General features: G+C 44.8%; 1 protein-coding gene across 8 annotated transcripts; it reads left to right on the top strand.

Annotated features, from left to right (window-relative positions):
- The first annotated feature begins 1,927 nt into the window (after nt 1–1,927).
- On the top strand, nt 1,928–13,533 carry TMEM11 (transmembrane protein 11). Of its 8 annotated transcripts, XR_004427792.1 has the most exons (4): nt 2,034–2,048; nt 4,547–4,656; nt 7,312–7,406; nt 12,622–12,756. XR_004427792.1 is itself a non-coding variant. In XM_033167954.1 (3 exons), the coding sequence occupies exons 1-3, from the start codon at nt 1,986–1,988 to the stop codon at nt 13,136–13,138; spliced, it is 690 nt and encodes a 229-aa protein (XP_033023845.1). In that variant the 5' UTR covers nt 1,932–1,985; the 3' UTR covers nt 13,139–13,533. The 8 variants fall into 8 exon arrangements, 2 of the variants coding, with proteins under 2 accessions (XP_033023846.1, XP_033023845.1); XM_033167954.1 differs by lacking the exon at nt 7,312–7,406 and having other exon boundaries at nt 1,932–2,048; nt 12,622–13,533; XR_004427794.1 differs by lacking the exon at nt 4,547–4,656 and having other exon boundaries at nt 1,958–2,048.
- The last annotated feature ends 1,858 nt before the right edge of the window (nt 13,534–15,391 follow it).

The following is a 15,391-nucleotide window of genomic DNA, read 5'->3' as shown; positions in this document are numbered from 1 at the left end:
ATCGCGCATTTACATAAATGTTTTTCGCAGCAAGTCACTTGGAGATCTTTTTAGGTAACGAGCAACTAGCAAGTTTAATAAATAAAATAATGGTGCCTAATAATTACACAGCATAGACCCACTGAAATTAATGGGCGTGGCTATTAGGCTTAGGTCTATTCCTTTCCATGGATCTATGCTGAGTAAAAGTTAGCTGGATGCAACCCAATATATAATTAAAACTAAAATACAACCTGAAACAAACAGTAACAGCAGCATGAAAACACATAAAAGCAAATAAAACAGAAATTCAAAGGATCCAAACATATAAAACAGGGTCCAGCCCGATAGGTCAAAAAGATGAGCCATGAAGGTTCAGTGGTAAGAACCCATTTGGCATGCAGAGGTTCCCTTCCTCTTCATTTAAGAAACCTCACGTGCCAGGTGAAGTGAAAGATCTTTGAGAACCTGGACAGCTCTTGCCAGTCGAAGGTCAGAGCAGACAATACTATCTAACGATACCCAGATGGACAAATTAGAACATAAGAAGAGCCCCATTGGATCAGGCCAAAGGCTGTCTAGTCCAACATCCTGTTTTCGCAATGGCCAATAAAATAACGTATAATGATCACTATACGTTTATGTATGCCTCGACTTTTCCCCTTGACAGGGACTCGAGGCAGCTTAAAGCCAAAATAAAAAACAGCTGAAAACTGGGGGAGGGGGGTTGAGGAACGAAAATTATTTAAAAACAATTCACACACATATGAGATCTATTCAAAACATACAACCACAAAAAAATCAGCATTGCACCAGCACCCAATTAGATGCCCCAATGAGAAGCCCAAAAGCAGAACCTTGAGCCCAGCAGCGCTATTAGCCACACTGGTGATTCCCAGTAGCTGGCTTTCAGAAGCATACTGCCCGCCAATTTTAAATCCTGTAGTTTTAAGTACATAATCTTAAGTAAGTTTCTAGCATGGTGTGGGGTTGCAGTGTCACTAGGCCTGAAAGACCAGGGTTCGAATCCCCAGTTGGCCATGAAACTCACTAGGTGACCTTGGGCCTGTCTCAACCCACCTCACAGGGTTGTTGTGGATTTAAATGAGGAGGGGAGGGAACCATGTGTGCCGATTTTCTGCTGCTTGGGGGAAAAGGTTGCATATAACTGCAAAAAACAAATAAATGTGTTCCTCTGTGTGACCCAAATGACCTTAACTGTGGGACGCTGTAATCCCAGGATGTAAAACTCCTCTAAAAATAAACAGAAATGGCTGCACAGTAAACACAATGGGATCGGGACAGCAAGGCCGTAAACTAAGCAGTTACTTGGAAGTAAATCCCATTACAATAAGTGGCAGCTGCTTTCAAATAAACTCCTTGCAAAAAGCAGGCTTCTTGGCGCAGCTGCAGGACACGAGCATTCTGAAAGGCGCCGGTTGTGATTGGCCGTGTTCATAACGGGGAGCGGAGCACGCTCAGGGGCCTCCTCCCTCCCTGCTCTCCTGTGTTGGTAAACGTTCTCCCTCAGCCCCACGTGGCCTTGCTAGAGGCGACCGCATGGCTCTCGCGCCCCGCGGCTTCCTGGGAGCTGTAGTTCCTCTTCCCTCCCCCTTTCCTATAAGCTCCCTCCCAGCTCGTTCACATCGTGACCACATTTCCCATGAGTAGCCGCGACGGATGTGGAGCCCGCCCTCTCCCGCTAAACGCCACCGCGCGAAGCACTCTGGGGCTTGTGGTTCGAATGCGGAGCGGGAACCTTTCCCGCTTTTTTTTTTTTTAAATCCTCTCTTTCCGTGCCCCGCCTCTCCCCTCCGAATGGAAGCAAGCTCACCTCTCCACCCCGCCCCCACCCTAAACAGGACTACGTTTCCCGGCAGGCCTCGGGACCTCCTCCCTCCCCACCCTTTGCCTCACCGCGCGCGCCCTTCTCTCTCCCGCCCCCCCGCCCCCGCCTTCACTTTTGGCGGAGACATTTCCGAAGCGAGTCTCTCCAAGATGGCGGCATGGGGAAGGAGGCGCACAGGCCCCGGCAGCTCCAGCGGAGGCGGCGCCGGCGCGAGGGAGAGGTGAGCGGCGGAGTCCCGGCTGGCTGCCCAGCGACCTCCTTCCCGCCCCCACGGTTCGCGGCCTTCACGCCCTGGGCCTGGGGGAGCCGAGGGCTGCTTCTGCCCTCACGCCCCCCTTAGGCCCCTCAGCTTCTTTGAGGCCTCTTGGCCTTGCAGGGGACGAAGCGGAGGCCAGGCCTCGAGACTCGCGAACGGCGGCGAAGGCAGCTTCCGGGGCGCCTCTGTGGGACGGGAGAGCCGGGAAGGAGGGTGCGAGTTGGCGTTTGGCATAAGGGAGGGGATGGACGGCTGGGAAGGAAGGGTGCTGCTGAAGGATTGCCCGAAGAAGTGGGGGTGCCGAGGTCATTGGGTTTAGGAGGCAGGAGGGGTCGCTCCGGGGTTAGGGGGGGCGAGAGAGTTGACAGAGGCGAGTTATGGGGAGGGAAGGAGGGGAAACGAGGTACGGTCTGTGCGGCACAAGGCCTTGGCATAGTAGCCTCGTTTCCCCTCCCTCCCGGGGCAGGAGGAGTTGGGGGCTGCAAGAGTTCATCCTTGGGGAAAGCGGGGAGGGGAAGAATGGGGGGGGGGCGCAGGGAGTGGGGCGAGAGGGGTGGGCACGGCATGGGTTAGGGGTTGCAGGGCTCCTGGAGGAGGTGCTGCCGAAAGAAAGGTCAAACGAACGTGTGTGTGATATGGGGGGCCCCGCTGGAGGCATCAGCGTGTGAAGCTTATGTGAGTGCGAGGAGGAGTTCAGTTGCCTCAAGGTCTGGGTTTGGGGTGGAGGAAAGGTCGTGGCTTCATCAGGCTCTGGGGAAAGCAGGTATCCCCTCATCCCAGATTGGAGGGAGAGGGTAAGGGAAGGTCAGTCCACAACGTCACTTAACTTAACTCAGAGCGTGTTTCACCCATCCCAGATGTTAGACCCGGAGGTGACAAGAGTAGCTTCTGCTTAGACTAAGAATATTCTTGGATGCTCTTAAAATCTATTTTTGAAGGCCGCAAATGCTCCCCCAAAGTCCTCTAAGAGTGACCTCTTGGTGCACAGCTGTTCCTGTTGGTTGAGTGATTTGTGTTTTTAGGTGTTGCATTGTTGTGGATTTGGAAGGTTAGGGAGCAGGCAGGGTGGAATTAACCTGGTGGCTCCTGGCTGTGGCAGTTTCACCCCCTTTGGCCATCAGCTCTCACTTTACTTCTAAGTAGATAATGGTAGGAGGTGAAACAAAGAATATCTACATAGTTTTCTTGGGGGATTTCTCCCATTGCTCAAATTAACCCCAAAGGTTTTAACATACTGTATTTTTTGTTTTGAAGTTCAATCTTTTGTTGTAAATATTCTCACTTTTAAGGGTAAGCTTCTAAAAGATCAGTATTTGCAACTCCCAGTTGAAACTATTGCTGTGTAACTCCTAATTATAATTTTGCATCCCGGTTTCAATAGTTTCAGCAAACTTCCCTAACTTCAATTGTTGCTTGTTGCATTCTCTCCCATGAAGGCAGAATGAGGACTTTTGAGTAATAGTTAGGGCATTTTAGACTAGACAGTGGAGAAAGATACTTCTGAAGTATCAGTGGAAAGATAAATACTTTCAGCTTTATGTTAAAATGGTTGAAGCCAATAAGGAATAGATGAAATGAGCTCTTCAGTTGAAAAAAGAGTTTAAGACTTTCAAGTCAATGTAATAAGAAAGTTATACATATTGAGTGGCGTGTTTGTGAATATGCTAGAGCAGTTAGAACCTGGACCAGTCATGTTTAAGGCAGTTAGAAGCAACTGGGGTAAAGAAATGCTCTGTGTTGCATGTGAAGTCTGCAGAAGTGTTTTTCTGAGAGTCTGTTGCTTGGGAAGCTGATTCCAAAACATCTGGAAGGAATCAAGTTGGGGAATGCTGACTTAAACAATGGTTATGGATTGGCTGCAAAAAAGTGTGTGAAACTATGGTTTGAATAGTGCTGCAAATCTTGGGATTGTGCTAACCAAGGTTAGGTTTTAATCTGCAGTGAGCAAACTCTTAAAAGCAGGTTGTTTTGTGCTTCTGCTTGCAGGGTAAGAAGCTGGGCTTATTGGCACCTATACCTGTTCTCTGGAGACTGAGTTTAGACCAACCAGCTAAACTTCAGCATCATTGTATGAGTTCTCAATAAGAGTGAAGTCAATAAACCCCAGCGGGAACTAACCATAGCTAAGTGTTATGTCTACCATAGGTAATTGGAAAACAGTGTATGCTAGCTGGTAATGTGGCTCATAACAGGAGTTGAGTAATATTCCTGTTTTTGTAAACAAGTAGATCATACCCATTTAAAAATGATTGTAACTAACTGAGTATTACTTTGATGTAACCCACGGTAGGGATGATGGGTGTAGTTTTAACCACTGTTTACATGCAGCTGACTCAATAAATGTTCCAGTTATTTGTTTCTGGCTGAAATAATTATTAACCCCCTTGTATTATGGCTTCTACCCTTCTCTCCATTGAGAAGTTAGAAATGTATATGTCTGTTTTCTGCCCATCTTTTTTCAGTGTCCCCTTCTGGGTAACATCTGTGTGACTTTGGCTGCCAGGAATGTGTTTTGGATGCAGAACAGATCTAGTGTTCATCAACTAACCACAGAATTTGTGCAGCTTTCATGGTAGATGTATTTCCCTTCATTTGTCAGTAGGTTATACCTGCTTCTTGGATTTCCCATCAATGAGCTTTTTAAAAAATGTGCTTTCAAGCTATTTTGATGCTAGGCAGTTAGCTTAAAAGGGAGTCTTGTTGACATGAGAGGGTTAATGTTGGGTGAATAACTAATGAATAAAATATTGCCTGGCATGATGGAATGTGGTCAAATTTAATAATATAGCAGATACCTCAAACTAGTCAGAAGCATCAATTCCAGTAAATTGGGTGTTCAGATGCTGCTCTTTGACAGACTGCCTCTTGTATTATGATGTTTGACTGGTGAAATACTAAGGAAGGCATGGGGCCTATTTTTTAGCTACATCACTCTGTCAGCTTATTAGGGCTTCTCCCCTTCCCAGCTTTACAGGGGTCTCTGCATAGGGTAGTACAGTAGAGCACTTACTGCACAAGCAGAAGTTCCCAGAATCAATCCCCAGCATCTCCAGGTACAAGTTGGGGAAGTCTCTTGTCTGTAATCCTGGAGAGATGCTGCCAGTTAAGACAGTACTGAACTAGATTGGTTAACGGTCTGACTTTGTATAAAACAGATTGCTCGTTAGGGGCAGGTAACCACTGACAACTTCAACCAGCTGCTGTTTCTCCATCTCATCCCTCACCCTCATCATTGTCTGGGGATAATAGACCACATCAGTTAGAGTAGTAATGGTTTCTTTAGACCAGGCATTGGTCCACATTCCCTCAATGGGCACCTTTCCAGGGGTCACATGCCATAGGCAGAGGCAAAAGTTGGCTGAGGATGGATGGAACTTTTGCAGGCTTCAATCCAGTCAGGTTTCTACATACACTTCCCTCTCCATTCAGGGAAGCAAGGGCATTAGCACAGTTCAAGGGCGCATTCCAACCAGACAGGAGCATTCAAGAAAGTGCTGAGCAGGGCTAGGGAGGGGACAGCAGCCTGGAAGAACCAATACAGTGGCCTGAGGTTCCCCACCTTTGGATTACATGGTGCCATCGGCATATCTGGTACAGTATTCAGTCAAAATATGGAAGTGCATTTGGGACAGATAGCTACAGTCAAAGAGGAAGGAGGGAGGAATGTTGGCAAATGCAGCTGAATGTCTTAAACCTTTGTTATAGTTGGGAATGAGGATAAAGGGAGTACAGTAATCCAAATGCTATGCAGAAAATATGGGTTTTGCAGAGGAGAGTGGAGGCACCACATACGTTTGGGCTGGGAATTCCATGCCAAGGATGGAGTAAAGAAAAATGACCAGTCTTGGAAGTACAGTACTTGGAATGTTCAAAATTGCTTATAAGCATGTATTTTTAAGCTTGTGTACTAATAGTGAACTTAATTCTCCGAGCAGTGATCCTTATGAAACCAAAATGTCATCATTCACACACAAGATGGAGGTATTGGCAGCCTTTTGTTAGATTTATACAATGCAACTTCTTCCAAAGGAGCACATGACAGCAAACATATCAGTACTAAATATAAATAAAACTTGTAGAAACAGTTTGGAACAACCTTCTAAAAACCAGTTTAAAATGCCTAAAAGCAATTACCTGCTCTCAAACTAATAATTTCAGGATTGCCAGGGACATGACTTTCAGTCATCAAAGGCCTGACTAATGTTTTTAAATTTCTCCTAAAAGCTAATAGTGAGGGAGACAGATGTGCCTCATTAGGGGGGCTTTCCACAAACATGGGACATGCCCCCCCCCGGCACCTTCAAGTGGCTGCACCACCAGCAGGTTCTCCCCTGGTGATTGTGCAGACTGAGCACTGTTCAAAATTCACCAGGCGCATTATGTGGGGTCCAATTGCGACCACATGGAGATCTTTGGCTGTTGGCAACTGACATCTCTATCTGGCTAGTCCCTCCAGCTTTCTTAAGCAGGTAAGCAGAAGACCTTGCTTATTGCATTTATCTCCCACTTTTTCTGAAAGGAGTACATGGTTCACCCTCCTCCTCAGTTAATCCCTCCTACAACAACCCCATGATGTAGGTTAGGAGGCTGTGACTGGTCCAAGGTCACTCAGGGAGCATCAGTACTGAGTGGGGATTTGAACCCTGATCTCCTAGTTTCTAGGTCCGACACTAACCACTGCACCACACTGGCTTCCTAAAGTACTTCTGCTATGAGGCAGCTCTACAAATTACTTAGGTAAATATGGGAAAAGCCAAATTCACTTAAGAGAAGGATCTGGAATATTTTCCTTGAAGCTTGAATTTGTTTTCTTCTGGATTGTTTTATTTGATGTTTTAATGTGTTGTAAACTGCTTTGACATTTTTTTCTTTCTTGTATATAGAAATGAAATTAATAACAATAATTAATCTCATTGCAAAAAACGGGTACCTAGACACTCCATTGTGACACCATAACCTAGGTTTAAGGTGCTATTTGGCAATTAGCTTGTATATCAATGAGTTTCTAACGCTGGGCCCGAGACGTTTGATACTGGTTTTAAAAAACCGTAAAGACACAGTGGAGAGTCTGCAAGGTGGGTCCCATGAGGAATGGACATGCGCAGTTGCCATAGAGCACTGATTAATATCGGAGGGGTGGAGGTGAAAACTGGGTGGGAAGAATAGGATGGAGGAATACTCCACTGCAGCATTTTGTTGCAACCTCCACTTGTTCCATCTGTTTCAGATATTCAGGCAGTGAGAGTGCCGTCGCATATATAGCCAGAGCGGTACCATCCACAAGGCAGAGGGAGGTGTCAGCAGGCTCGGAGGAACCTTGAGGTTTGCAGAAGTACAATAAACATTTAGAGAAACTAGCATTTACTGTGAATATATGATCCTGTGATTGTTTTCTTGTGTGAAACGCTAGGCACACATTCAGCTGTGTGAGTCTTCAAGTTGAGTGAACACAGTGGACAACCTACTTTTATTCTGCTCTGTGAAGTTTTGGCTTTTCCATTCTGAGTGAAAATCTGCTGGGCCAGTTCAATGCGTTGCTGTCCTGTCTTTTGTTTCACGCACCCCTCTTCAATGCTCTCTTGAGCATGGCTTTGCATCGGGGGCTGATATTAATGGTAATACCTACACTACACTACAGTGTGTGTGGTTAGGCGTTCTGGGGTGGGCATCCTCTCCATTCAGCTCTGATCTCCAGTTACTACCCAATTGTTGCAGCTCTGAGGTTTCCCCAGCAATCTAGTGGAACCGTGTGCAGCCTTGGTGATACTGAATTCTTTAACCATGGTTAGCATTGAAAGAGTTTGATACACATAACCACATGCTTGTCTTCGGCTGTGCCAGACAGTGCTGACCCTAGCGATTAGACTTGAGACAAAGTGATCCAAGACCCCTATGGTGTGCGGCTCTTGGAATTTAATGGCATTTGAAAGCTCATGCAATTACTCGGGTGTACCCTTTTATACTTGACACACCATGTGACATAAACTTTGCCAGTCGGCAGTGCTGTCGTAGAAGCAAGAATTCCTCTCCTTCCAAGAACCACTTCTTTGTCCTAGTTTGTTCCTGATTTAAATAACATTTAATTTCATTTCTTAATAACTGACACAGAGAATTTGATACAAAAAATTGTCCAAAAGGCATTCAGAAATGCTTGCACTCTACAATGTTTATGGTAGGACATTGGCTTTGGTATTCCCTTCCAAGGCATCTCTTAAACCTAGGCTTCTATCATTTAGGTGCTGGGTTAAGACTGTATTTTTACTTTGGCTTTTAATTGAATTATGACCTGCCTTTTTTTAAACAGGCTGCTGGTTTTCATTGGCACAACTTTTATTATTTTTATATTGTAAGCTGCTTGAGCATATTTGACGGAAAGGTGAGATAGAATGTGGATTGTCAACTGATTGTTTAGTTGGTCTGCTGTGCAAATCACCAGTTGGTTAAATGGGGATGTTACAGGTAACTCATATAGGTGCCTTTTGTGACACAGAAGGTGTAAAAGCGTGAAGCTGCAAAGCAATAGTTTAAAAACTGCTGCTCATTGTTAGGACAGAAGGTCATCTTAGTATTTCCATTCATTGCCTATTACAGGAAGGCACCAAAATGACATCAGAGAACAAACATGTGCCTTTAGCTTGCATTGTGGTGGATTAAAATTTGTGTGTGTCCCCCATTAACTAAAGGATTAGTTGAGTGATCAACCAATTACAGCTTGCAGCAGTACTATATATGTGTGTGAATGTTAGGTTTTCAAATTCCTATACAGCTGAATGCAGGAATTTCTCCCGGTGTGGGTTTGTATACGCTAAAGCTTGCAGTCTTGAAGCATACATTTTTGCTATTGCTAGATCCTCCCTCTCCTGCCCCCACCCCCTGCTGGGCTATCTCAAACGTATGAAGAGGCAGTAAAGCTAGCTCCCAAAGCCCGAAATCCTGTCCCAGCTGTAGGTTTATTTGTGCTGTACTTTTGTATGCAGGGTTCAGACTTAATCTTGGGGTTTTTGGGTGACAAGTGTACAGACTTTCATCTTCAGTGTATTGAAGTCCATGGGTTGCCGCAACTGGTGAATGCAGTGTTGTTGTTTTAAAAGGAATTGCTAATGAGGCTGTTACATGATGGATAGCCTCTATGGATTTCTCTACACGCTTCTCCAAATTCTAATCCTTGCTCTGATTTAGAGAGAGAATTGGGTGTACTGAGCTTTTTTGCAACAGTGCTAAAATTTGCACCCCCTCCCACTGTCAACGGTGGGAACATTATTCCAGGCAGACGCTAAACAAACTCCACACCACACAAAGCTTCCCTTTGTTTTGGATGAGAGGGTCTAGAAAAAGAATGTGTAGAGTACACAGCTGCTCCAAAGCTTTGTGTCCATTGGCTATGTGGTCTGGAAAAAGCTTTCCCCTGCCGTGGTGGCTTTAAAATGGGCTAAATTAATCTGCGTCTCAAGCACAATACTAGCAGGGTGCTGCTTGTTATAGAAAGAGGAGTGTAGGTTTTAAAGTCCCTCTTCAAGAGATTGCTATTTACTGGATTTTTGTTCAGAATGAATCCTAAAGAGAGGGGTGGTGGTGGTGGTCATATTATTGGTCTTCAAAACTGAGGTACTTTTAAAAAGAGTCTACCCCCCCTCCAAGTCAAGTCAATGAGATTGCTCCTTGAGTCTTGTTTTGCATGGTCTACTCACCGCAACATCAAAAAAGTTTTAAAATTTCAAAGCAGCTTGAAATGCTTTGTCCAAATTGACTGATAGCCATTTTGCAGTGGGGGTTTCTTGGCTTCCCAGGAGGGAATGTGGAAACTATTTCAATAGCAAACCCCCACAAGCACTTTTTGATTTAGTGTGTATTGATCTGCCCTGCTGATGTTCTCAGACATGCTCCAATATCTTAATCCTTGCTCATAGTCTGCTAATGAATACAGCAGTGTGTCCTGTTCTGGTCAATGACTTCTTAATGTTGCCTCTTATGCTGCTTGTGTTTCTGGAGTTCTGCTTTTACATTTGCTTTGGACCTTGCATATTGTGATTGGGAACTGGTTTTGCAAATACATATTAGGAAGGTCATCAAGGTGTCTCAATTATGGCTCTTCCTTTGAAACACGTGGGAGCAACAACAGGGAAATGACTGGATCTCCTTACCATGTATCTTGAAGGGGGAGGAGCCGTACCCTTGTACACCTGGGACAGAACAATCTAACCACAGGAGGCCAGTGTCATTTATGCAAGGGTAAATTATGCTGGTGTAACTGACCCCTATTGCAAACTATTCAGGGGTGGGGCTGAGCCTAGCAGAGGGAAAGGAAGAATTTAGAAATGGAGTTTGACTTAAACCACTGTTTTCATCAGTGTCATTTGTGCTGGGTTGCTAGGTAATGTGACCAAGCTGAACAGAGTCTGGAATAGAGGTAAATCTCTGCCCGAATGCTCCTTTTTCGAGACTAGTTCCAGCTGAGCTGGGTTGGAGGATGGACTGGTGCATCTCTGACTGAGCTGGAATGAGGGGCTTAACCTAGCTGAGCCCTGACTCAACTGGAGACCCACCTATTCCAAACTCCTGGCATATCAGATCTTTGGTTTGGATTGCTCCTGAAGTGTATCTTGATGTGGGGAATCACTTCCCTCGTGCAAAATAAGTGTATGTTCAAGTCATTACACTAGTTCAGTTCAACAGGACCTGCAAGAGAGCTGGCAGTGCCCACCCACCCACATGTGAGGCAGGTAGAATAAAACAGCAAAACATTCATATTAGAAGACTGAAAGGGAGTGGGGAATGTGGTGCAATATGGCATTGTTAGCACTGTTTTGTGTGTTGGGAGTGAACCAAAGACGATATTCCCTTCATTTATTTATTTGTCTTCCTCTAGTCACAGACCTGTGAAGGATCCATAAGCAAAACTGCTAAGTACTGCTGGTTCAGAAAATATTCTGAATTTCTAAACTTGAAAGAGGCAGAATCTGATTCCCCTCCCAGTCCCATTAATTTCTAGTGTGAGTGTGGATTGGTTAATTTCCAAGCTCCAGGTAGCTAAATGTTCCCATTCTCCAGGTTGGTGTTTTGGAAACCTTCCTCAGGAAAGCTTTTTGCCTTCAGAAACTGGCCTCTGGAAAAGTAGGTACAACTTACTTGCAGTAACAGTCCTGTGGTGTTAATTCTTAATGTCAGCGGCCACCTTCAGACTTTGGCCAGGTATACTGATAGCACGCACTGCTTTATATCACTGGAAAACGTGGTCAGTTTTGAGGAAGAGAGAAAAAAGGATGAAGCTGCTGTCAAGGGAGGGAAAGACAGTGAAAGTCAAGATCTGGTTGCCACTACTTGAGGGTCTGAAAGTGTTGTTTTGTGTAGAACAGGCGTCCCTAAACTAAGGCCGAGGAACCAGATGTGGCCCAATTGCCTTCTCAATCTGACCCGCGGACGCTCCGTTTTTACATGAGCAGAAGGTCCTTTTATTTAAAATGCAACTCTGGGTTATTTGTGGGGCCTGCCTGGTGTTTTTACATGAGTAGAATGTGTGCTTTTATTTAAAATGCATCTCTGGGTTATTTGTGGGGCACAGGAATTTGTTCATTTTTTTTCCAAAATATAGTCCGGCCCCCCACAAGGTCTGAGGGACAGTGGACCGGCCCCCTGCTGAAAAAGTTTGCTGACCCCTGGTGTAGATTGTGTCCAGTAGCAATCCCTAGATCTTTATCATCACCAAAAGCAACACCAAACTTTTTTGTGAGAGAGATATTTCTAAACTGCCCTTCCATCAGGGGATCCCAGGAACTCAATATGGAAAATTGTCTGGAAGGGAGCTCAGCCAGACCCTGATATGGTGACCTGCCATCATTTTTGAAGCATTTGGTGCAGAAGTTCCTATCTAGCCCATGTGATTAAGGAATTCCAAGTTTGAAAACATGTGGCTAGTGCCTGCTGTCAAGGCTGTTACCAAAGGGAGTTTTGGACAAGTCTTCCCATTGTAACAGGTTTCTGTACCACATACTATGACGAGTCTCCCAAATCAGTTGATAATTTTCATGCACTCATGTTACCTTGCCCTCTAATGCCTGAGTTCATGTTGGAACAAGGTTAGGAATACTGTGACTCAAACGAATTTTGTATGGGTGTCCTTAAATTCGGAGCACAAGATGTTGATGTCCTCAGTGCACTATAACAGTAAAATAAGAAGTGCAGAACAACAGGTTTATGACCACCAAGTAAATAAGACCTGAACTGCTACTAGGCTAGTAAAAAAAAAAAAAGTATGTGTGGTTTCTATGAAGGGGGGGTCAGTTCCCCCTCTGCTGGACCACTGTGGGTCCCCATCTCCCCCGTGCTGGTTGTAGAGTCTTTTCATCCTCTGCAGTTAGTACAGAAATTACGCAGAGGAGGATCAGTCATCCTTCCCTCTACTGCCAGGCTTGCTTGCCTGGAATTCTTAATTTGGCTACGGCCCCTAGGCAAGCTTATAGGTTGTACTGATGGGGGGGAAGGCAGGGAGCAAGGCCAGTTCACAACCCTCAAGTAACTCGATTGCCTTTCCTTCCGACAGGGTCACCTTGTCTGCCACGGACTGTTACATTGTTCACGAAATCTACAATGGCGATAATGCTCAGGACCAGTTTGAATACGAGCTGGAACAGGCCTTGGAGGCTCAGTACAAATACATTGTGATTGAGCCCACGCGCATTGGGGACGAGACGGCTCGCTGGATCACTGTTGGGAACTGCCTGCACAAGACAGCCGTGCTAGCAGGCACAGCCTGCCTCTTCACCCCCCTGGCTGTTCCCGTAGATTATTCCCATTACATCTCTTTGCCTGCTGGCGTCCTCAGCATAGCCTGCTGCACCCTCTATGGGATCTCTTGGCAATTCGACCCGTGCTGCAAGTACCAAGTGGAGTATAATGCCTATAAACTCTCTCGCCTGCCCCTGCATACACTCACCTCCTCCACTCCCGTGGTTCTGGTGAGGAAGGACGACCTGCACAGAAAGAGACTGCATAACACGATAGCACTCGCTGCCCTGGTGTACTGTGTAAAGAAGATTTATGAACTTTACGCCGTATGATTGCGGCAGAGGAAGGAGAAATCCGCAAAGACAAAAAAAAGTGTATTAAGACTCCCACAGTGACATTCAACTTTTCTTCTTGAAGTGGTGCCTGGGAAGCAGCTTGGTTTATCCATATATATTTTTTTGTTATTTTTAGAACAAAAATAACGTCACTGGGTGCATCAAGGGAATTTTCAGTTTTCTTACCCCTCTGACATGGATCTGCAGTGAAAAGGAACACTGTGGGAGCTGAAGTCAATAATGGAATGTCAATGAACGGAAAGATACCTAAGAGGGAGTGTGGGTTTTTTGTCCCCCCCCCCCAAGAAACCTTTAAGTATATTGTTTAATTGTATTCTACAGAACCAGCTCAAAGTTATCACTGACCATTCATTAAAGGATGAGAATTTCAAGTGGTTTGCTTTCTTTTGGTGCCAAAGTTTCTAGAGGAATAACTCTTAAGGAAGGCTATAATCATACTAACTCATAAGTTTGAAGTGCAGCCTTTGGTTATGAGTAGATGGCCTCCTTGAGGAGGGTTCACTGTTTATGGCAACAAGAGGAGGTGTGCTGGGTGCTTCCTTTGTCAGAGCAAGCCCTTGATGTTAACTTGCCCAATAGTTGTACTGCTGGAACATAGAAACATAAGCCATGCCCTTTTGCGTGGGGCTTATCTATCCTTGCCCTCAAAGCTTAGTAAGCCTTGCAATGCAGGAAAGTCGCAGCAAAACCTGAACTGTTAAAATGTTAACTAAGACAAGGCTGAATTTGCAAATTATGCTGGATTTTACCTGGTGTTAAGATTGTGCTGTTGGCATGCAAAGAACAATTCTTCCCTTCATGTAATTGTACAGGGATTAAATAACCTTTATAATGGACTTCAGCTCTGTAAAAAGTAGCACTTCTATGGCAAATTTAAATATCCTCCATAGCAGATTATAGTGTATCTGCCCTATTGTAAGCACTTCTCCAGAGTTTATTTTTTATTCTGAATACTAAAGCCCAGTGAAGCATGTGCTGTTTGAATGTCTCAGTACACTGTTAAAGAACAGGTCTGTTAAGTATCTCTATCCCCCTTTCTGTGTTTTACAACACTAAAACTTGCTTCTGAATGCTGCAAGCAAATGATTTTCCATAAATTGCAAGCCCCTATCACACTCAAAAAACTCATTTGGTGCATGCAATTTTTTTTTAAGTACAAGTGAAATTGTAGGCAGACTACTTGCTCTTCTACAACAGGACTTCATTTCAGTCATTATTGTATGCACCCTCTTTAAACTTTGCTGTTATCTGGCAGGAAAAAAAATCCATGTTATGTTCTTCCCTCTCTAGCATCTAGCTCAACCTATCTTGGATCCTGCCACTGTATGCTGTTTTCCTGCTCCTGCTACCCAGTGATGGGGAACTCAGGGATGAATCCAGTGCCAGCCCCACTTAAGAGTGGACCCACTGATATGAATGGGCCTCCTCTGAATAACCTTGGTGACATAAGAGTGCAATGATAGTTGGGCATGAGGTATATTGTACTTGACATTATGGATGGGGAACTTGAGGCAGAGCTGCCCTTGCAGTATTTAGTCAAGTCCCTGCTCCTTTTAACTTTTCAGTGAACTGTGGATTGTGTATAAGTCTTCATTTCCTAGTTGGAAACAAGAAGTCTTGCCTCTGATCACACTTTAAATGATAAATCCTAAAAGGACCCATGGGTATTTTTGCAAGGCTCTGGGAAAGAGAAAAACTATTGTGACTTCCAGTACAAGCTTTGAACTTGCGAATGGAAGTATGTGAGCATGCTTAGATCACGTACAGGTATATTTTCTTGCTTAGCGTGATAGCTGCAACCTGACCTTTGTGCAATGCAGAGTGACCTTGGAATGGCATCCCACAAGGGCAAAGCCAGAACTCAGTGCTATCTTTAGCCCTTGGAATCCAGTACAGCAAGCAGAGAGTTTGCTGTTGCTTCTGTTCAGTAGGTCAGTTTGGCCAAGGGTTGAAATCCTGCAGCCTTCTGGTCACAGTATCTGTTGAGTAAGCCAAGCAGATTCCTGTAGCTGTATTTGCTTGCTGGAGAGCAGGATTATAACAGGCATTCTGCAAGTAAGTAATGCAGTAATTCCCTCAAATTATAAACCAGAAGGGTGAAAAAGCACAAATATTATGTAAAGTGTTTTAGCTTCTGTTGGTACAGTATAAGCAATCACTAATATTCATTTACTTACTCTCAAGGTTAAGAATTCTGAGAACCATCTTGTTAGTTCTACGGAGTTGTGT

This window comes from Lacerta agilis, chromosome 13 (genome assembly GCF_009819535.1).
Source record: "Lacerta agilis isolate rLacAgi1 chromosome 13, rLacAgi1.pri, whole genome shotgun sequence".
In the NCBI taxonomy this organism is placed as follows: Eukaryota; Metazoa; Chordata; class Lepidosauria; order Squamata; family Lacertidae; genus Lacerta; species Lacerta agilis.
This window is presented reverse-complemented; position numbering and strand designations above follow the sequence as displayed.

Coding starts and splice junctions, on each gene's coding strand:
- TMEM11 (XM_033167954.1), top strand. CDS start 1,986: ATGGGGAAGGAGGCGCACAGGCCCCGGCAGCTCCAGCGGAGGCGGCGC. Junction 2,049..4,546: donor GGCGCCGGCGCGAGGGAGAG/GTGAGCGGCGGA, acceptor ATCTTTTTTCAG/TGTCCCCTTCTGGGTAACAT. Junction 4,657..12,621: donor GAATTTGTGCAGCTTTCATG/GTAGATGTATTT, acceptor TCCTTCCGACAG/GGTCACCTTGTCTGCCACGG.